At 40.9% G+C, this 24,418-nt stretch overlaps 1 protein-coding gene across 1 annotated transcript; it reads right to left on the bottom strand.

The window, feature by feature from the left end:
* Positions 1 to 3,990: 3,990 nt before the first annotated feature.
* On the bottom strand, positions 3,991 to 24,094 carry LOC139467690 (phospholipase B-like 1). Its single transcript, XM_071249206.1, has 10 exons — positions 24,049 to 24,094; positions 23,264 to 23,486; positions 21,526 to 21,754; positions 20,412 to 20,573; positions 16,156 to 16,291; positions 8,952 to 9,155; positions 8,240 to 8,380; positions 7,486 to 7,671; positions 6,331 to 6,437; positions 3,991 to 4,403 (listed from the first exon to the last, which is right to left on the bottom strand). The coding sequence occupies exons 1-10, from the start codon at positions 24,092 to 24,094 to the stop codon at positions 4,233 to 4,235; spliced, it is 1,605 nt and encodes a 534-aa protein (XP_071105307.1). The 3' UTR covers positions 3,991 to 4,232.
* Positions 24,095 to 24,418: the final 324 nt, after the last annotated feature.

Consider the following 24,418-nt stretch of genomic DNA (forward strand, 5'->3'; position numbering starts at 1 on the left):
AAACGAAACCTTACAGCGAACAGACACTACATAGCCGAATCAAACCCTGGAGAAGGAGTTGACAACGGGGTTTAGAACTAGTTGTGTTTGAGCCTCGCTGTGCTCCTCATATACATGGATCATAAGCACACCATCCTCTACTTATTCGAAAACTGTCAGAATTTATTATCAAGGCTCTTCGACGTCTACTAGAGCTCTTTGAGGTCTGGTCAGTTGAGCATCATGGACCTTTAGATGTCCCTGCAGAGAACCCTTAATATTTGATTTTGTCTGTAGATCACAGTCTCATGAAACACAGAGGCATGAATGTTTGGATAACAGCTTCTGTAAAGGTTACAAGTGATCACCATGATACCACATACTGAGTTGTTACTCTCTCCCTCCCTTCCCTCTCTTTTTCACTCTTTCTCTCATACATCCCTCCCTACCCTCTCTCTCTCTCTCTCTCTCTCTCTCTCTCTCTCTCATACATCCCTCCCTACCCTCTCTCTTTTTCTCTCATACATCCCTCCTACCCTCTCTCTCTTTCTCTCATACATCCCTCCCTACCCTCTCTCTCTTTCTCTCATACATCCCTCCCTACCCTCTCTCTCTTTCTCTCATACATCCCTCCCTACCCTCTGTCTTTTTCTCTCATACATCCCTCCCTATCCTGTCTTTTCCTCTCATACATCCCACCCAACCCTGTCTTTTTCTCTCATACATCCCTCCCTATCCTGTCTTTTTCTCTCATACATCCCTCCCTATCCTGTCTTTTCCTCTCATACATCCCACCCAACCCTGTCTTTTTCTCTCATACATCCCTCCCTATCCTGTCTTTTTCTCTCATACATCCCTCCCTATCCTGTCTTTTCCTCTCATACATCCCACCCAACCCTGTCTTTTTCTCTCATACATCCCTCCCTATCCTGTCTTTTTCTCTCATACATCCCACCCAACCCTCTCTCTTTTTCTCTCATACATCCCACCCAACCCTCTCTCTTTTCCTCTCATACATCCCACCCAACCCTGTCTTTTTCTCTCATACATCCCTCCCTATCCTGTCTTTTTCTCTCATACATCCCTCCCAACCCTCTCTCTTTTTCTCTCATACATCCCTCCCAACCCTCTCTCTCTTTCTCTCATACATCCCTTCCTACCCTCTCTCTCTCTTTCAATTTCTCTCATACATCTCTCCCTACCCTCTGTCTCTTTTACTCTTTCTCTCATATGCCCCCCCCCCCCCCACACACACACACACACCTCCCTCCTCTCGTTCTTCGCTTTCCTCAATTCTACTTTCAATTCTACGCTTCAAATGCATCCTCCATGTTCTATCTCTTTCTCTCGCACACACGCAAATGCCCAGGAGATTTTTCTAAACATACAGTAAATAACATTTCGTGTTATTGAGTAAGCGCTCGATCAATAACACAAGGGTTTTCGACAGGATGGCGACAATGGTCCACTGTAATTGGTGCCAGTAACATGTTTTCCTGTATTTTTAACTGACCTTGATCTGTATTCTGAATGTCACCATTATGCGTTGTCCTACAAACCTTGATCTATATGTCGGCGTCTTCCGTAACACTATGACCTTGATCGGTTCTCTTTTAAACACGCGTTATGTGCATTATGCAATGTCGCAATGTTCAGCCTGAACACCATGCAACAAACACATCCTATGGATGTTTTTTTACATTCCAGAAGTTGGTGTGTAAAAGAAAACGTACAACTTTATGGATAACAACTTCTTGTTTATTGCACTTAGTGACGTTTCAATGTAGAGTCTTACACTGCCACAAACCTTTGATCAACAGAGATCACGGCTATTACATCCCGTCTGCCTATGAATTTCCTAATCCTTGCATTTGCTGTACATCTGGCTTCACTACCTGTTTGTATTTTGTTTGTCAGTCTTACTGGAACATCTTGTTCCTACAAATTATCTTTGTGCTGCTTGTTAGCTATTACCTGTTGTTGTCAATGTTAATCTTCTGCTCATTACTCTATAGCACGTATCATGCTTCTCATCGCTTGGTTGTCGTTAATCCAGATTGAGGACACAAATTCGACAGATTCATAACTGACAGCCCAGGTTGTTCCTGTGGTCAATGCTATGAAGACCAGCTACACTACTTGTTTGTTTTTTGCAATTATGATCAAATTAGAAGCAATTTCTTATATTTCATAAATGGATATGGTATTAATATAGTACTTTACGGATGTGAAGGCCTATCATGTGAAGCTTCTTCTATCTGTCCTCCTCAAACCAGGGATGCATCCTGCAGACTCCGTAGCTGTGGCATTGCGATGACGTTATTGGAACAGTCGAATGTAGCGATCCTGTGCAGGGGTGGTAACTCTTGGTCGGCCGGTTCTCGGACGATCTGCAGTGGAATTGAACTGTGTGTATCGGCCACAAAGGCGGCAAATGGTGCTGTGGTGGTCGTTGAAGTGGCGTGCAACAGAAGACTGCGATTGCCCTCTTTGGATACGTCCTATGGCGATGTTTCGATCGGCAGCGCCGAGTCTCGGCATTTTCGAACTTAAAAAAATGTTGACAATTGAATGACAAATTATTGGCTTATGCTTGCCTTTGTATAACCACTACCACGAGTTACGAATGCCATAACTTGCACGTGCATTTTGCTTTACTCTTTTCCTCCATGACATTTTTTAACAGTGTGAAAACAAGGCCGTTTAAGACATTGCATATCAACAATGGCTGCGTTTTGACGCACCGTTTGTCGAATATCAGGCCACCAACAACAAATATCCAATTTATATACCGGATTTTTTGCGTAGTCAGGTTCAATGAACTACATACTACCAGTGCGTTTCATTTTTGAAGAGTGTATCTCTACCGTAGTGATGCAGGTGTCAAATATCAACCACTATTGAATAAACCCATTAAAACGTGTGTGGCGATGACAAACCTTGATACATAATCAAAGCGAGTCAGCATGTCGATTTTTGTTTTTGTGAGATGATACGGACATCAAATTGTCAATATAAACAGTTGTCACTACTACGAAAATTTGCCAAAAAGCTTTTGTAATAATAAACTGACAAACACACATTGTGTTTACAACACGCCTGCCCAGGGAGAAAACAGTCCAGATTTCAACACAATTGAGCATTGTGCCATCAGTTGAGTCGTCGTGTGATAGCCAGGGACCCACCTACACAAACAGTATGACGAACATGCCCTTTATGAAGATTGTAACAGCATATCCTTGTTGCCAATACTCCATAGTTGTGTTGTAAACGCTATTAGTTCCGTCGTGTTACACCAGCTACTGACACGACACACAGTCAGAAGGTTCGGAAACTGCGGTGACTGACAGCAAATAGGACTCAACCATTACGCATGGGCCCATACATTAATTGGGTGGAAAAAAATGGAAAATGTAACATTCTCTAAAAGATCAACAACATGTGAAATACTGGTCAGGTAACGTTTTATTTAGGTGTGGTTGCAACTGAACATCAATGCTACCTTCTCACTTGAGGAATGTTTCATACAAGCAAGGGAAATGATTTACAGTCAGTGTAAAGATAACACATTTATAAATTTATAAGTGAGTGAGTGAGTTGGATTTAAAAGAAAATAGAAATACATATACTTTCCATTCAATGACCCAGAAGTCCCATAGACAAATTTAGAAAACTGTTACATACCGACCACGACGGCATGTGTTTAACGCCGCTTTTAACAGTATTCCAGTTATATCGCGGCGTGTCAGCTTAATGTGGGAGGAAAGCCCGAAGTGATGCAGGTCTCAGACGTTTACCACTTCGGTGAAACCCACGATCACGGGTATGGCGCTGACAAACCTGGAAACATAATTGGGGCGAACCGGGATTCGAACCCACAATCATGGGTTTCTGGCGTGCCCAAGGGACGCAACTCTGCACAGCGAATCGCGGCGCCTTAGACGACTGGGCCACCCGTGTCAACTTCTAAAATTATGAATTGTGCTTAACTTTTGCAGTCCGGTATTGTATTATGGTATTACTATTATACCTTTTGAAATTAGGTTTTTAAATAATATCTGAGGGCATTCAAAAGTACGCCGAAGACTAAAACCCACAAAGAAAAATTTAAACCGAAACAACGGCACTGAGTAAATAAAAGAAAAACAATTATTCATATACATTGATATTGCATTATGTATATAAAACAATACCTTATGAGACGAGTGTTTGCTGTTCCAGCAGTGTTGTTTAATGTACAGTACATTGGTCTCCTACAACATGGCATAGACGTCGTAGAAAGAAAAATCATATCTTTGGGGCAATCCAATGTGCGATATATTCTTGAACTCTTTCGACCAATCAAATGGTTCCATGTGGTTTGTTGTAGTTGGACCATTTATGATGGAGGCCGAGTTGTTCAAGGCAAGGTTGAAATCTGTTACCTGATTAAAAATCATAATAAAAAACCCGTTTCAGACGTTGCAAATATCACATCGACTCTGTTTTCATAACTGTAGGATATTATTGTCATTGGATTTGAAATGTATGTGATCCTCATGTGTATGTGATTTCCATAAATCATAAAAACAACTATACGATTCCAACTGTATCATGTGCATGTATTTATGAATCAATAACAAATACTGATGACATCAGTTTGCTAAATGGTGAGCATATCCTACCCAACCGATGACACTCATCACAAACACATGACAAGGCAAGTCAATTATTCTGAAAAACACATGAGAACATGACGGGAACAAGTAAAAATACTGAACTTCATCGGAATCGTTTTTGTCCAAAAAAATTAAAAGCTTTACTGAGGCCTTGAATGTTGATCAAAAATCTTTTGAGCAAGAGTGGTATGACGCTCTTTGAAATCTTCGCAGAAAAAAACGTGCTCGATTGTACGTCAAAAGTTGTGAAAGCAAACACCAAAGGCTTGAGCTATTGGAAAAGTGCTTGACATAAAGGGAAAGTTGAAGTCATCCCTCTTGTCATACAGTCTTGTGGAGAGATTTTTGCCACTCTGAATGTTTATACATAGATCTAAATATGAAACAGTTGAGGCGGTTTCACTGGTCTCTCTTACTTCTAATTTAGGTGGGGGATTGGCTATTTCATGGTGAATCATGGTTATCAGGCCATCGACATACCTGAAACTTAAATATGAAAACTGAAAATAAACTTCTTGGCCAGATCACCTTGTTTTGGCTTTGCCAATCCCATCAGATATTCTGATCCAGATGCAGATCAGCAACAGGGGAACACAATTGGTGCCCGTTTGGGATGTTTTCTTCTTGAGTAAATGTCTTATCCCCAAATTTCACATAGATGTTATCTTTAAGGACGTCCCGCTTGTTTACATATTGTTTACTCAATAAACATCATGTAACCTTTCCTTCCATTTTTTACAAACTGTCCTGAATCTTTGAAATTTAACTCTGTCTATGGTCTCATCGTTTAGTGACAAATGCCACATGGATCGAAGATGTTTTCCCTTTAGTTTATCTTGTGAGATTGTGGTGTGCAAAGTTGAATGCTGAATGATTTGACATAATTGAGCTTGGTTCTTTTCTGATACTGCAACGATCAAAGCAAATCCATTGAGTCTTTGGGAAACCACATGATATTAAATACGTTCTCTGTGAATGAAAAGAAAGTCCTTCCTTGATAGTATTAGGGATCATGGTTAATCCCTGTGACACGGATTTAGTGGTATAATTGCTGGGTCCAGCAATATTTTGCTGTTCGTGCGGAATCTAGTACACAGGAGGAATAGACCTGTCTTCAGGGTTTAGAGTCAAGTCAAAAGTTGATAGTACAGTTGCGTTGCTTTTGCAGATTTTTTCCTCAGTTAAAAGATTTTCTATCACTTGTACCAAGTTCTTTGATCAAACAATCAATGTTGTGAGGCTTACATTTAACAGCAATGGTATTCGAGACCATGCCAATGGGGGAACAACCACAAGCTTTTGGTGAGGGGTAGCCAGACAGCTGACTGGGACAGAACACGTGTATTCCAATTATGTTTCCTCATTTTCACAACAACCCAATCACGCACTGACTTAACCCACTCTGAAACATATTCAAAAGGTTCATCTTCTCTTTTGACCAATTTAATGGCATATGATTCGACAGCATCCATACTGATTTTAAAGCTGTGATCCCAATTGATTGGATGCTGCTCACGATATTTTGGCCCATATTTGAATAACTGAAGAACTTTGTTATTCTCAAAAATAGAGAAGTCACCTGTGATTATATGACCAACAAGTTGGAACCATTAGGAATATAGCTTGGCAGCTACAAAGAGTCGAATTGACATTATGAACTGTCAACTCTTTCTGCAAAACATTCCTATGTTACCTTGGTATCTATGCATCCAAATGCCATAGGTACCGGCGTCACCAGATCGCCCCGACAACAGACTGCATAGCAGGCATTATCTTCCGAAAAAGGGTCATGGGCATAATCTGAAAGGCAAAAAAAGAATTTAAAAGATTAAAGGCATTAGGTGCCGTCATCTGCCAAGCCGAAACTAAGCTCATCCCGATGCATTACAGTCTTGGGGCTTTGCACTTTATCCCTGTCCATTTTCAAAGAATGACATATATGTGCCTATATCAGCTGTAATCCATAGTCTAGTCCAAATAGAATATCATAGCCTGCGTATCTCTGACATGTCACATATTTTCTCTGTATTGAGGTTAACAGCCTAAACGTGTGATTTTCATTGGGTTTTTTTGGGGGGGGCAGAGTTCTATGAATTCTTGAATATAATTATTGCTTTCAATCTTTAAACTTACAAGCCATTCGTAACCACGCACCGAAGTGCCAGCATTGCGTAGGAGAAGGTGATTTACACAGAACATGGCGTCTATAGATCAGTGTTTATTTCAACACAGTAGCAAATACATTTTCTTTCAAAGAAAGCATATAAATACAACCTTTAGAATTGATCTGAAGCAGAATAAGTTCTTCAAATGTAGTTTATCACACTACATTATGTGTCCAAGAAAGTAAGTATGGTTGTACTCAGTTCTTTAAAAGATACAGCTATATCACGGCCTCAAACCCTCGAGCACTGTGAGTGAGTGAGTGAATATCGGAATCGAACCCGGGTCTTCGGCCTGACGAGCGAACGCTTTAACCACTAGGCTATCCGACCGCCCCCTCGAGCACTGTGAGGAATCATACCCAGTATTTGCAGTGAGTCAATGTTTTTACCACTTGGCTATCTCGAAACACCTCATCAGTTTATAGAGAATTAAGACTAAGAAAGGTGACGGAAGATATTTTCCCCTTTTTCAAGCAAGCATGGCTGTTGTTGTCTTTAAAGGTTTTGAAGCTTGAAATCCTTGAAAATATTATGAGGAGCGGAGAGTCGAAAATAATTTGAATTACGACATACATACAAGACCATTTAATCCCTGTAACTATAGCATGTTGCCTCCGATGCTAGACTAAATTAGTAAATTGGGTAGGACAGAAACACACAATGGTAACAGCATGTGAATTTACCATTAGATCTGAGCAGCTGTCGGGCGGTCAGCATATCATGGACGGTGCTGTGGTCTCGACGGAATATCTTAGCCCTGGGGGCCATCTCATACGAGTAGTCGGAGCCGTGTACAGACACAAATTCAGGGTAGCCACTGATGTTGTAGATGGACTCGTAGAAGGGGACGTTGTAGGACGCCCAGTAGCCTATGGAGATTTAACGATAAAATAATTTGTTGGATGTAGGATGTTGGTTGGTTGGTTTGTTGTTAACGCCGCACTCAGCAATATTCCAGCTATATGACAGCGGTCTGTAAATAATCGAGTTTTCACCAGACAATCCAGTAATTGACATCATGAGCAACGATCCACGCATTTGGGATCGATGACATGTATCAACCAAGTCAGCGAGCCTGACCACCCAATCCCGTTAGTCGCCTTTTACGCCAAGCATAGTCGACTTTTACGGCAAGTATGGGTTGCTGAAGACCTATTCTACCCCGGAATCTTCACGGGTTGGATGTAGGATGTATATTAAATTAATGACCCTTCGGAAATTCCGATTTATAGATCAGGCTGAATATTTAAGAAGTGTCATAAAAATATTGCTACATATGAACTTGGATTACGTCAATACTTACGTTTCCATGCATAGAAACATTAAAAATGAAACATTAAAAAACAGTTTTATTAAGTCGACTCCCAGAACAATATTTTGTGACATATTCTGCCATGAAATCACCTTAGAGACTGTTTTGAAGAATAATGGACGTACCTTTCCTCAGTATTGCTGTCTGATCAGCTGCAATTACCAGTCCAGGTATTTGTTCAACTACCCACAGGAGGTTGTCCTCAAGGTGTTTCCTAGGCTGGTAGCGCTTCAAGTCGATCACCATGTACTGATTCATGTAAGTGCCTACAAATACACACATGGTTTGGAAGGTCATCCCATTTTGACTTCATGTTCTATGTGGGAAGCAAGAGCTGCTCTGTGGCAGATCCTCTTGTGCGTCTTGAAAATTATCTCTTTTATGGCGTCTGAGCGAAGAGTAGAAACTCCTTTATTTGACTAGGTTCATGATTTACTATACTGTTATGTGAGATCTTGGTGCTCGTCAAGAGTAAGTTGACTCATTTATTTTACATCAGATGCATGTCCCTCAAACGCAAGTTGACCGGAAACATTTAGGGGTCATCTCTGGATGTGACGACAAGCATACTTAATACGAATTAAACTGAATGATTTTACGCCCCTGTCAGTAATATAACAACCTTATAACGATTTAAGTATCGAGTTTGGGACAGACAACCACGTGATCAGTGACAGTGTGAGTAACGACCCATGACGTCGTGGTACGATAACATACAATCAACCAGACCAAACAATTTTTACAAGCAGCTCCTCTTCTTAATATATATAATCAACTCTTTCGGGTTATTGTGCCCCTGGATCCCCACGGCAAATTGAGTGCAGTCATGATCAATACCCGAGTTATATCTCTTGTACATTTCGGCCCACTCCGGTCCTGATGTTGCCGCCATGTTGGCGACTCGTACTCGCTGCCAGGCAAGAAGGGAATGAGGTTGTATGAGGCTGAACAAAGATGTGTTGAAGATGTCATTGGTAGTCTGCAGCATCACCATTGACGTGTCGCTCATCACGTAGAAGTCGTCTACGGATACCAATAATCCTGAAACAAGTATTTGTGCGAGGATAAGATATAGACTGCATGGCAAACACGGGCTGTGAGTGAATAGGGTCAGATGCAGTAGTCTAACATGTCTCGTTCCTGCTTCCTCATCACACCTGGGTTCGCTGTCTTTCTCGTATAATAATAGAGATAATATGTTGGTTGGTTCTTTTGTAGTATTTTGTGTGTCTGTCTGTTTGACTGTCTGTTGTGAAACGCCGCACACAGCTATATGGCCGTGGCCAATAAATAATGAAGTCTGGATCAGACACACAAATGATTGATGTTATGTTCAACGATCCACGCCGTCGGGGTAAGATGACACGCAACCAACCGAATCAGCGAGCCAGACCACCCGAACCATTCCGTTGGCTGGTACTACAAGCATAGGTTGCTAGGGGCTATTCAAATCCGGAAAACCAAGTGGAACAGAAGATGAGTGGGACAAATGTAGAACCATGGCATCAGGTTTGCTTAACCCAAGAAATATGCTCTATTAGCCTAACACGACATATTCTTCTTATTACTTCAACTGGTTGCCATTTGTCGTCATGTAAACCGCTTTGGTATCGAAATGGTAAGGTTACTATGAAATATTGTTGTTATTTGTTTTGTTAAATTTGATTTTTTTAAATTACTTAGAAATAGGTCAAAGGTCTCATGACCATGCCGAAATAGGTCCGATGTCAGGATGAAAAATAGCAAAGGAATCCGAGCATATTATAACTTTATACACGTTGTATGTAAACACAGCTTAATATTCACAATGATGATGATGATGATGATAGCTACTAATCAGGACTTTTTTCCCGGTAATACCTTGAGCAAATTCTGAGTTATACTGTCACGTGACAGTCAAACCATACCAAATTTTGAAATGGATCACAAAACGTGATTTAGATTGAACGTACATATACAAGTATGTCATATTGTTGTCTGGGACCCCACATATGTAAAAAAATCCTTTTATTTGTGATAAGAAAATGGATGTTATCAGCATGTAAGGTATTGGTATGTTATTGGTATAATCTGGACAGGTTATTCTCTTGCATTGATAAATTATATTTTCAAAATGTTTTGTGGTAGACATGTGGGTGGACTTTTCCCATTTCACTTGACTTGCATTTGCATGTGTTTGTGAGGGTGCCACCGGTGGGGCAGCAGATGCTCACCTTTAAACGAATACGTATGAAGTAGTCGAAATCGCTTTGAGAAGAGATTTCTCAGGAGTATGGAAATGTTCTTGTCGCCTTTTTTTCCTATTGATGTGCTATTTGCGTATCGGAGAAAACGTTGATCAAAGATAGGAGATTATCATGTCAAAGAATCAAAGAAAATGTCAAAGATATGCATACTTACTATCAGGAAAATCGACTATAAATATGCGAGTACAAAATATTAAAATCGATCTTAAAGAAGAACACACATAAACACTGGAGCATTAAGTAACATAAGGAAAGACACAAAGTCTCCTACATCTAAATGTCAGTGAGTAGAATATTTATATTCAGATACTATTATGATTGTTCCTTCCTGCGCGAGAGCAGCATTACCTCACATAAATCATCTCACGCAGAACACTAATGTGCCTGCAATCACGTCTGAATTAATTTACACAAATAACTTGTGTGGTGTTTTTTACCAAACAGTATCTTGTTTGCTGTAGATTTATAGATTGCCCTTCAAAAAAAAGCCTGATGACGTCATTGGGGATCCGTTGCCACTCGTCCCTCAGTGCGGCGTCCAGCTGTTGTGAGGTGAATGAGTACGCCTCCTGATCCGGCAACTGTTCATTGGCGATTAAGTCTGGAAGAACGGCGACTTTGTGCACAGCCAAGAAATCCTGGACGACCCTTGCAGAAGTGAGAGTGTTCCTGTTGCTGTTGGCGAAGGAATGGTAACACCACGGGTTGAACAACGTCATTATTGTAGATCTGGCGGTTGAGGTTGCCACGGATGATGATAAAACCCGTCCATTGGTTGCCACAAATTCCTCTCCAAACCCGTTATCACACCACCACCAAATGGAACACCAGTCTGGCGCTAGTCTTGCCACCCAAGACGACAATTTAGACCATCATTATGGAATAAGCAGAACCTGCTTTCGTCGGTAAATCGCACTCTCTGTCAGTCGCCAATCTGCCAGCGTTTTACTGTCCTTGTTCAGTGCCGTCTTGTCAGTTGATATTCAAAAGTCAAGGCCATTTTTCGACGGTAGTTGTGCAGCTAAACGTGGCATATATTTTGCACTTTTTCATTACCTGTGATGTTTTGGCTATGCTTCATTGCATTTTGCCATTTCTGCGCGCATTGTTACGGGTACCGTACTGTTGAACAAATTCAAATGTTTAAGTTTGTAAACAAATATTGATGTAAATACCCATATGGGAACGAAAAAAATAACTGTGCTTCATATAAAGTTAAACAAATATAAATTTAGTCTGAATGCATCTTTCAAGTCCTCTCCTCGACTTTATTGTCGTGATTCACGTGTTAATGCATGACGCACAAATTGGATGTTGGAGTGTTGGTTTGGAGCATGATACTCATACACAATGATTGTACAGCTATCAGGTGCTCACAAAAATACTTTCGTTTGACCGTAAATATCGCTTGAACTATGACACGACTTGTTGAATCTGCCAACAGAAATGGCGAAAAACGAAGGTGCCAGACATTTTAATGTTCATCGAAATACAATCATCTCTTTGGATACGTTATCTACAGCCTGGCACCACGTGACTTGCCACGGTCTCGTCGTCCACAAGACAAGACAACCAGTTTGTGCATCTACGAAAACTGCCACATTAATAGCTCGGATAAGTCCTGGGTGGAGATCAATAACTGGCAAACCGTATGTTGAGGGAGCACATCATCTGACCCCGACGTCCAGCGATACGCCCTATTTTTGCACCCACGACACAGTCAGGCACACCTAGCTTGGTGTAGACATATGACGTTCAAAAGACTTGACTGGGACAGTATACTGTTCACAGATGAGTCCTGGTTTCATCTGGACAGCCCTGGTGGTCGTGCTAGGCGTCCAGGAGAACGTTTTAGCGAAGGTTGTCTTACTCAACGTCGTCAATTTGGGAGTGGAAGTGTAATGAAATGGGATGGCATCACAACTCATCATTGCTTATGGCAATTTGTATCGCGTACGCTACCGTGACGACATCGTTCGAGATCATGTTCAGATCGTTCAGCACTTTTGTTCTACAAATTCAGTGACGTAACGTCACTTTGCCGCAGGACATTGCCCGCCAACATTTTCCACGTGTAAGTTGTAACAGTCTTCTTGAGGCAGCATTACATTGCTGTACTTCCATGACTGGTGTTTCTCCAGATCGCGCTTCTATAGCACATGTCAGGGATGGGATAGAGGACGCCTACGACAGGACCAGACCCAGTCGAAATCTGACCCAGCTAGCTCAGTTGATCAATCTTTAATCAAGGCAAATGATGGTTACACCGATATTGACATAGTTAATCGAATTGTAAATTGATCAGACGAATGACCAAATATCATGCTGGTTTTTTTCAAAACTATATCATTTATCCCACTTTATATGAAGCACAGTTACATATTTCCCGCTAGTGTATACGTGTAAGGTTCCATTCAGCACATGTTGGTTCAGAGGAAAATTGAGAAAAGATTAAAACGGAGATCATGATGCTTTGGTTACACATCAACTTATTAAATGTCATCATATCATTTTCGTAAAGTTTAAAAGAAAGTTGATATTTTGCAGTCCTGCTTATAGTTCAACTTTCTCACGATGGCACACTTTCATTACGGGTTCACTTTAAGCAGCTGAACAAGCGAGAAAAGAAATAGGTATTTTTTACGTCATTATCTTCATCAGCAGACTATGGTCTTGATACCTGAAATGCTTTTTAGCATTGAAATAAAATACTCATCTTTCTGGCACTGAAACATCTGACAGAATTAAAGAACGTCTCTTTACACCTTTATAATTATTTGGAACTAATGAATACGTAATTTGAACAAGAATTAGTATATTGTTTTAGGGGTTTGAACATGCATGTCAAATCTCCACTTCGTGATTCTAACAGCTAAATGAGTAAATGACGGCTACGGACAATGGGTGACGGATAAACTGGCGATGATATAAGCCCACTCGCCAGTTGTGGTACAATGCATGTCTATCGTATGAAGGTAAGTGTATCTGTTCATAAACGTCAATATTATAGCTATATCAAGGTGGCACGTGCACTTTATACAATATGATGACACACACCCAATGAGGTTCACACGTTTTGAACAGCCGGTTATTACATCTTTCTATTACGATAAAGGATGGGATACAAGCAACATGGATCGTGTTACACAAAGCAGTCTTAGCGTTACGATCATCCCATACTTTAACAGTGACTGACGGTCGTCGTAGCACTGATGTCGCTTTATGTTTTGTTTGTTTGTATATTATTTAACGCCGCATTCAGCAATATTCCAGCTATATGACAGCGGTCTGTAAATAATCGAGTCTGGACGAGACAATCCAGTAATTGACATCATGAGCATCGATTCACGCAGTTGGGATACGATGACATGCATCAACCAAGTCAGCGAGCCTGACCACCTCATCCCGTTAGTCGCCTCTTACAACAAGCATAGTCGGCTCTTACGGCAAGCATGGGTTGCTGAAGACCTATTCTATCCCGGATCTTCACGGGTTTCGCTTTATGTAAGTGGGCACTGATGTGGCAACTAGTCAAATATAACTAAAACGGTGTTTGATGTTTGTTGTTTAAGGACGAACTCGTCAATATTCAAGCTGTATGATGAAGATCTGTACATAATATTGACCAGACAATCCAGTCATTGACATCCAGAGCAAAGATCTACTCAACTGGAACACGATTGCATGTATCAACTAAGTCAACGAACCTGACCACCCGATCCCGTTAGTCTACGTATGAAAAAGCAAAGTAAATTCTCGTAACTTAATAAGTAACAAAGGTCAGAAAGTTGGTCAACAGCGAATTTACTACCCTGTCTGGTAGACTGTACGAAGGTGCTGAGGATTAGAAAATATCACTTATTAAATTGTGTTAAGAATGTAAACATACAAGACATGTTTAGGAATGTGTTTCAATACGAAACGGTTTGCACATTCCATCTAAACACGCTTAGGGTCTAAACACATGAAATGAGCTATCGCCTCATAGCTTAAACCTCACCTAAACAAAACAACCCCATAATCCAAACATGTTTAGAATTTAAACACCTTTAACGTGTTTAGAATTTAAACACCTTTAACGTGTTTAAAATTTAAACACCTTTAACGTGTTTAAAATTTAAACACCTTTAACGTGTTTAGAATTTAAACACCTTTAACGTGTTTAGAATGGAAACACCTTTGAACATGTTTAGAATTTAAACACCTTTAACGTGCTTAGAATGTATACACCTTTAAACATGTTTAGAATTTAAACATCTTTAAACATGTTACATAAAGTGCATACCATCAGGCTATACTTCAAACATGGCTGAGATCTAAAATATATATTGAAATTAGATGTTCAAATCCGATTCACAGGCACTTCCATATTACATATACCACCAGGGCTTACAACGAACTTGGTACAATATTAACATTAAAATGTACAAACAAACCAAGTGAACAGTGACTAGGAAATTGACACTTGTAACGACAACAGTCCCCGTACCACAGATGGTAGCATGATGGACTACAAACCAAGAGGTTGCAGGTTCGAATCCCATCGAGGTAAGAAATTCTTTGTTTTCATCAATGTGTTGTTGGTGTATGACTAACAGTATTTTCTCCTACAGGAAGCTGACATTGATGGTAGATCTGATTACTGCTTAACCGTTTTTAGTTGCGTGTTAGTTTTCCCACATAGTAAAACAAATACTAACTGATTAATAAAGTCAAGTAACATGTAAGTGTCTGAGTGGTCAGTGAAATTCATTAAGTTAGTCAACTTTAACTGTTTCAGACTAATTCTAACCCGGGTCTTCACTGGTCATAAAACTAAAAAGATATGTCAGATGAAATTCGAGACATATGTCTTCATGCACAGAAACCAAAGGGAAACAGAGAGATTAACACTGTGTCTAACGGCAAGACTATATTTTAACGTTCACGGCCGCTTTGCGGTGAAGTCACTATTTTCACTTCCGGAAGTGACACCATCGTATTGTCCATACCAATGAACCCTCAAATAATATCGGCAATATTTCTCGTGCACCATGGGTTACAAAGTTGTGCAGCCATCGACTCTCTACACTTTGCTTCAGTGTCATATTCTGACAGGGAGAAGGGCTCATTTGAGGTATATTCCAAACCTCATGCCATTACCTTACTAACAATAGATACGTATATCTACTACACCGTACAGCGGCCGTATTTACGATAGCCTGTAAAGAAGGTACTGTCAGGAGTAAGGGCATCTTCCCGAGGCAAGAGAGTTAACTGACTGTAAAAGTCCAGTTTCCACCCTTGCCGAACGAGGCTGGTATTATGGAGTTACATTTTGGCTGGAGTCTATGCATAGATCAAAATCGCGCACCGAAATCGAAATCCGGTTCGTAAACTGTCGTGCAGATTTCGGTCGATTGCAGGATTTGCAAAGAATGTGCACCGCCAACTCGTTGTCAACAGATATTTTCCAAACCTTTTCATGTTTTTAAGCAATATGCACGCGTGACTTGATGCACTTCGCGATGTAAGACCCGTTTTATCAGAATATAGATCTTGATTATCGATCAAATCATCTTGACTCGGCGCCGCCATTTTGTTTGAAACAAATGCAAGTGATCGAATCTGATTGGTCCAGAGGAAAGGCTTAGAAGGGACATAACTCGTAATAACCACTGATGGCGCCACGATCGAGCCCAGGAATTCCAGCCTAGTTCGGCAAGGGTGGCAACTGGACTTTTAGAGTCAGTTAACTCTCTTGCCTCGGGAAGTCGGAGTAAGGGGGGTATTACCAGTAAGTAAGGCAGACTAACCCGGATAACTCGAGAAGGACATCTTGGTGGTTTCGTCCCGTAGTTTAAAGGTCCAGTACTTGTAAATCCTCAACATTGTCTGGTAAAGGAACCACGTCGAATGGCCCATGAAAATGTCATCGAAGTTGTCAGTTACCTGAGGGAATAAATATAGTTCCTGTCAATCAAGTTGCATTGTGTGTTGTCTATGTACTGACGGGCGGTGTGGAGGCATTGTGGTTAAAGTGTTCGCTTGTGGCGCCGAAGGCTCGAGTTTGATTTCACGGACATCACTGTCTGGAATATTGCACTCACTCACTCACTCTCTCTCTTACTCTTCTCACTCAGATGTTGAAGTTTTTGTCGAGTGACGGTACGAAATGATATCATGCGTAACCCGGGTTAGGCTCCCCATCCTGTGATTACTTTGCCTGAACACTATACACCCGTGCCTGCTGGTACAAATACTCGTATCACGTATGCGGGAAGTCAGTTAATAAAGCCAATGCAATGTTGCTAGCTAGATCTATAGACAAGGGTGCTAATACATGCACACCGCGCTAACACAGGTTGCCTCGTGGTCTAAGGCATCACTATTAATTGCCCATTAGTTGTGCTGTCACATCGTGATTTAAAGCTAACAGACTTTCTGTTCCCAGCGGCAGTAAACACCCCTACATACTACTCAAATTACAGATTACCAAGTGAATGAACAGTGTTTCAGTTATATCTCAGCGTGTCAGTTTGAGGAAAGGGAGGAAAGCCCGAAGTAATGCAGGTCCTGGGCGCCACAACTTTTGTAAAACCCAAGACCACGAATATTATGATGACAAACCAAGGATCCTGGGTTTGAGCCAAAGATCAATGGTTTCGCCGAGACCGCCGGTCTAGTGGTAGAGCGTCCGCCCGGAGAGCGTAAGGTCCGGGGTTCGATCCCCGGCCGCGTCATACCAAAAGACGTTAAAAGATGGAACTTGCTGTTAACCTGTCTGGCGCTCGGCATTAAGGGGCTAAAACAAGGAGTCAGTATACTGTGTCCGAAGGGGGTATTCATGTTAAACTGCGACATGGTATCTCAGTGGGCTCGCACTATAAATCGGCATCAGTCCGGACTAGAAAGAGCAGCCACACACACACACACACACACACACACATATACACACACACACACACAGCATGGTGGAATAGACAGACGCCATGCTATTGGGTATGATATTCAAAGATACTTGAGAGGAACATGAAATTATTGTAATTATTGTAATTTGTATGTTGTTTTACGCCGCAGTCAGTGACTCTAACCCGAACTCCCCACTGGTGTTCAGCTGCCACTAACTCAGTCAAGGCGGGCAATCTTTTGTTAGTTGAAGGGATGTAACTCTTGTACATCCACTGACGATTTTACCAACTCACCTTTAAAACAAAACTGTAAATAGTACCGAAGTTTTCACAACACCCATCAAATGTTACTGTTACAAGGTAAAACCTTGGTTTGAATTTATCAGAACTTAGGCATGACTCCAACTTATTAGCAACCAACTAAACCAAGCTAATGTTAGCCTTAGTCCTACATTTGGTGTTATAATTAAAATTATATGCTAGCGTTCATTCGAATGAACATTATTTTCCTGACATAGCCGTAGGCCTTCCTTCCGACCGCTCCCAACAGCATCTTCCCAAGGCAAGAGAGTTAACTGACTATAAAAGTCCAGTTTCCACCCTTGCCGAACTATGCTGGAATTCCCGGGCTTGATCGTAGCTCCACCAGTGGCTATTACGAGTTATGTCCTTGTTATGCCTCTCCTATTGACCAATCAGATTCAACCTCTCTTATCACTTGCATTTGCTTCAAACAAAACAGTGGCGCCAAGTCAAGACGATCTGATCCATAATCAAGATCTATATTGTGATAAAACGAGTCTTACTTCGCGAAGTGCATCAAATCACGCGAGCACCTTGATTAAAAACATGAAAAGATTTGGAAAAATCTGTTGACAACGAGTTAGCGGTGCACATGCTCTGCAAATTCTGTAGTCTGAAATCTGCATGACACTTTACAAACCGGATTTCGATTTCGGTGCGCGATTTGGATTGGACTATGCATAGACTCGTAAGTCCAGCCAAAATGTAACTCCATAATACCAGCCTAGTTCGGCAAGGGTGAAAACTGGACTTTTAAAGTCAGTTAACTCTCTTGCCTCGGGAAGATGTCCCAACAGAGGGTTTCAGAGAGGATGACGCTTCCGGAGGATGCCTTTCACTGTAATGTGGCTAAAACAATTGACTATTTTAAGAACATTCGACACCATAAAGTCGTGGGATCTTAAACATTGAAATAATGTGTAGCAACACAATCAATGCATTGTCAGTAAAATGAAAATGTTATGAAATGAAAAAGATCTTTAAGAATCTATTTCGTAAGAAAAATACGGTCCAGAGAGCTGAGCCTTTAAGTTGATGTGCAGGACCACTATATGAGTTTGGGCATGGAATTGAAGAACATATTTTGTGTATTCATCGGAAATATAATTCTTAATTGGGGAAAGCATCGTTACATCAGAAATAAACAGTTCAGACAGCAGAAATGCTGATAGCACGTGTAGCACTATAATGTGCCTCATGTGTAATCATTTTATTTAGATTTTAAGTTACTTTTTTTTTTAAATCTACCCGAATATTCAATTACTTTGTAGATAACAATAAATCGTTTTTCAGGCAAGCTACTATAATGTAACCATTTGTAAATGTTTTTTTACGATAACAATGTTCTTTATGGTTTAAAGAAGACTACAATGAGCTCATACTGTGATTTCAGTTTAAACAGACCAAACTGCCAAGACAAATACAATCACAACCATAATTTATTGACATAACAAATAGATGTCAGTGTGTAACACGTATCAGTTGGGATGTAGCTGTTGCACAGAGTTCCATGGCACTATTATTAAAACGTTTTATTTTAAACCAAGCGGGTCAAGGGACAAGGCTTTTTAATCAATCTTTGTCTCTGAAAGAGGGAACCAGACGGCCTACTCCACCTTGTTTGGGTTCTTTTGAGAACAAAACAAAAAAGCCTCGCCTCACACTTACCTAAAATATCAATTGTTCGCCCCTTAAATAAGTTCAGTACACGGTTATACACTAGACGACCTTGCTCAACTGTGATGACTAAAATATTACATGGGAAATATATAGAGCCTCAAACTATTTTATCCATATATACCTGTCGGTGAGCACAGTATTTGAGATTTATTGAACTGAGCTATGTATAACCTAGCTGTGGTGGGTGGCATTATTGATAAACGTTTTCGGAGCTCAATTCCCCACATTGGTTCAATGTATTGGCGTCACTTGCCATGCGATGGCTAACATATTGTTAAAAGCGGCGTAAAATATTTCATGATGTGCAGTCCGCTCCTTGCTATGAATAACATTAAAGCAATCTGCAAATATTTGTCCAAATAGAAACTATAGTCACAGATGTGTCTGGCTTTAGGCAATCATCCCGTGCTTTAAAGATGGCGGGGCTAAAGTAACAGTCTAGTTTTCTCAGTATGAATGCAAAGAGCATCTGATGAATATGTTGGAAATAGCAAATAAAATGGTTTGAAAATTATAAAAGCCATTTCCAATATCAACAATATCTGCTGTTGCGCACTGTTCCTACGACAGTTGTGCTCCCCGTCCGTTCAAGATGTCAACACATCACAACATGGTTTCTTAAACAGTTTTTTACAGTGATTGGGATAAAAATAACAACAATCAGATATTGTTTGGTACAGGGTATTCATTGCCGTGTACTGACATTTACTATACTATTCCAAATTTGAGTTATTTTGTAATTCATCGTTCTCATTTAGAGCCAAACGGACGGTAGTTGAGACGAATCTGAGGCACCTAAGGGACGTAACTCCGATCAGCAAGTTTGGAATCTTACATGACCTGACCATTCGTTTGTTTGTTTGTTGTTTAACGCCGCACTCAGCAATATTCCAGATATATGACGTTGGTCTGTAAATAATCGAGCCTGGACCAGACAATCTAGTGATTGACATCATGAGTATCGATCCACGCAGTTGGGATCGATGATATGCATCAACCAAGTCAGCGAGCCTGAACACCCGATCCCGTAAGCCTCTTTCGACGAGCATAGTCGCCTTTTACGGCTAGCATGGGCTGCTGAAGCCTGACCATCCGTGCTCGAAGTGATATTATGTTGCATGGCAAGAGATGCTGATAACCCAGTCCAACTGGTAGAATATATGTACATATTATCTCACCTTCACCAAGGCTGAACAACGACTTCCCATGAGAAGGAACCGGTCAACCTCTGCTCTCGTCATGGTTCTCCAGTCAGGGCGCTGTGAGGAGTTGCTGGCAGTCATGATGTCGGAAAGATCTCCCGATGCGCTGAGGGCTTGGAAGATGAAGAAATCCAGCTTCTACAAACGGTTTAAGATACATTCTTACAGCAGACTGAACCTCAGTGGTGAGTAAATGTTGCTTTATGACACATCCGCGATGAAATTACATTTGTTTCGGGTCGGTGGGGGAATGGTAAACGCGTTCGCTCGTCACCTCGAAGACCCGGGTTCGAATCTCCCATATGACCCATTACTGGTGTTCCCCGCTGTGATATTGCTTGCATATTGCTAAAGGCGGCTTAAAACAATACTCACCCACTTTGTCACTACACTCGTTTCGATGCGCATTAATAAAATAAAAATGTTTCATCATCATGAAGTTCATCATGTGTTCTTTTTTGTCAAAAATGAGAAACTGAAAGAGATTACTATATTTGAAAATGCAAGGAATTACTGGGAGAAAATAATTTTTAAAAAACATTTCTTGTGCTTGATGAAACTGGAAATCCCGGAACTACGCTCCCGGAGACATAAAACTATTAAGAGGTCAGTGCGACACATCGATACCAAAATACTCTAATAGCCATTTGACATAAGTTAATTACAAACAAATAAACATGTCACAGCAAGGTAAGCATGGTCAAATCCTACATTTTCAGACTCGAGGATTGACCTGTAATGTCATAAATTACATGGAGTAAGATTGAACAAATAAATCTCAAGCAAGGCCGTAGTCAACTTTTTTTGACAGGGGCGGGGGGGGTTGGGGGGGGGTTGGGGGGGGGGGGCAAATATTTGTTACAGGTATCACTTGTCGCCAACTTGTATTTTCATGATTCAAATAAATCTGTTTCCTATATTTAAAAAATCCAGGGGCGGTGGGGGGGGGACAACTGCTGACTAACACACACACGTGCATGCACGTCGCTATATAAGTGCAATAATCTTGGACGCGACGTTAAACTCGATTTCACCTCACCCCAACCTGAATCCCAAGAGAATCCATAATAAACTATTAATTACTTCTCACCTCTTCTTCGGTCGTGGACACTGAACTGTAGCCAGTGTACAAGCCGTCAAGCTGGGCAGTCACGTGACCAACCTGTCGCCAAAATGAGTCCGTCGAGGAGAATTGTAAGATCATGTCACGTGTCCACCTGTCCTGTTCGTACAAAAACTTTCGCGCAAACGCAACTGCGGCTTCGGTCTGCGAGAGGAAGAACGGGTATTGCACATTCTGGAAGTGCTGGTATATTCTCCTGAAAATAGAAAAGGCAAAATGAATATGCGATGGAATGGTAAGGAACCGACCATTAAATACTTTTGGAGTGTTCACTATGGAACACACACGATTATTTAGTGTATAATATCCCTTACATACTAGTGGTGTCACGATAAATCGAAATATCGATATATTGCTACTGGTAGGCACTTTTAGTCAATAAATCGATTGTTAAATCAGTTTCCGATCAATAGTAGTTAGGAATATCGATAGTTTCGGTTGTATTTACCATTTCAATAAAATAATGTAATGCTGTTCAAATTTGATTTTCTTTTGATTATGAGAGGTAGTAATTTACAAATGTTAATGTGGAAGTTTCTTTTTCTTAAATTATTAGGGTAAAGAAAAAACAAATCAGTCATATCACAAACTTTACTTTTTATTTGTTGTTATGGTAATCACATTCAAAGAAAACTTCAGTTTCAAGGTTTAATTCAACGCTTAAATTCATAAAAAAAACTATCGATATTTATCGCAATGGTTGCTTGCAATATCAATGGTTATCGCAATAGTTTCTTTCAATATCACTCGTTATCGCAATAGTGATTTCCAGACCAACCGTCACCCCTATTATATCCTGATAAATACCTCGAGCATCCAGCATGTCAAGTGAACTATTTGTTTTTGTTAAACCTGGGACAATATATATTTGTCCCAGTATTTTCTGGAACAAGTGTGTTTTATGAAACACAAGAGAGAACGTCTCTGTATGATGAATTCCCAGCTGTTACAAACTAATTAGGGCTCCCAATCCCGTGACGTTAATATCTTTGTAACAACGAATAACATGGATGATACCTATTGATGCTCATACAGCTGACGGTATAGGTAACATCAGTGAAATCGATTGCAGCGACAATGACCAACGTTCGCCTATCTCTAATTCTACAAATGGCAGCAAAGTCCAATAAATGTTGTAAATGCACATGTTGCATAAAAAACATTAACATTAAACTTCGATACCTTGGAGTGATGGGGTGTGTAGGGAGTGTCCACCGTTACCCGATAATGAGACCCGTGAAGATCCGGGTTAGAATAGGTGTTCAGCAACCCATGCTTGCTGTAAAAGGCGACTGTGCTTGTCGTAAGAGGCGACTAAAGGGATCAGGTGGTCAGGCTCGGTGACTTGGTTGATGTATGTCATCGTATCCCAATATTGCGTAGATCGATGCTCACGATGTCAATCACTGGATTGTCTGGTCCAGACTCGATCATTTACAGACCTCCGTCATATAGCTTGAATGGTGTTGAGTGCGGCGTTAAACAACAATAACAACAACACAATGACAACTATGTCATGACAGCTTAATGGAGTTGTTGACAAGATGTTCCTCAGTCCACGGAGATAACACACTGGATATTCGAGAATGTCCCATATTGAATACCCCTTGATGTTGTAGGTTTGAAGTACTAATATCTCGCTCTTTACCGAGTGAACTGTGTCAGAGTATCAGAAGTCTTGAGCTATACATAATGACTGGTTTACCGTGATGTTAAGACTCCTTCCAGATACCCTGCGGCAAACATGACGTCAGCATCGGTTGCCTGGCGACCATAACCTGCTCGGATGTCCAGCTGCGCCCACCCCTTTTCTTCCAGGGTATCATTAAACACACCATAGGCTGTGGCCCCCTGTTTATCCGAGAGCCCCTTTGTAAAGGCGCATTCACGGTGTTTACAGTAAACACTGCCTGACAGTACATCCCCACCTGAAACAACACACTCACAATATATACAAAAGTATATTTTCCCAAACATGATGATGTGTCTTTGGATCTCTAATTTTCAAGGTGACGATGCGTGGACGCCTTTTCGTTTAGTGTTATGCCTTAAAGGAAGCCATCGAACGACACCCAAAGGCTGGAAGACCTATAGTAACACGTGACCGAAGTGCGTCACAATGGAATTCCACGACACCAGTTGCTGTTTGTTTGTTAACATCTTGCACAAGGACGTATGTGTAGAACAACCTGTGGGAGGAAAATTAATGGCACGATAATGTGAATAAGACCGACAAATCCCTAGCCATAACCATTGAAGGATTCCGGCTAAATCATGTGTTTATGAATCACCATCAGATATTGATGATGACAGGTGTTTACATACTGGTGAGCGTATACTGTTCCAATAGCACCCGTCACAAACACACGCAAAGGCAAGTCAATTGATCTCAAATATAACGGGAACAAATAGTACATAAGTGATAATAGGGAACTGCATAGGACATCATTTTATGTCTCTGATGCACAATATGAATGTAAGATATCTTACCATATACAACGGACACGACAACGCTGGTAAATAGGTACACGAACATCGTTCTATCCTTGTCAATATCCACAATACGTTTCCTATTACCAGGAGATTAACATGTCTGCCTAAACGGGGGATACACTGTCACAGACACACAGATCCAAGTTCGCCGTTACACGGATGTAAACAGACCTCGTGATGTTTGTCACGTGACACGCGTGACAGATTCAAGCACACATCGTCGATACGCGGAAAGCTATATAACTTGTTATTTGCTGGTCACACCTGGTAAACAAGACGACTAGCTCTTAGTGTCTGAAATATAGAATTTTGATATTAACTCCTTTCACATTCAAAAGGAGCCCCAGTGAGTTGGGAGGAAAATCTA

The sequence above is a fragment of the Haliotis cracherodii genome, unplaced genomic scaffold (assembly GCF_022045235.1).
Source record: "Haliotis cracherodii isolate W230 unplaced genomic scaffold, xgHalCrac1.p SCAF_2, whole genome shotgun sequence".
NCBI classification, from domain to species: Eukaryota; Metazoa; Mollusca; class Gastropoda; order Lepetellida; family Haliotidae; genus Haliotis; species Haliotis cracherodii.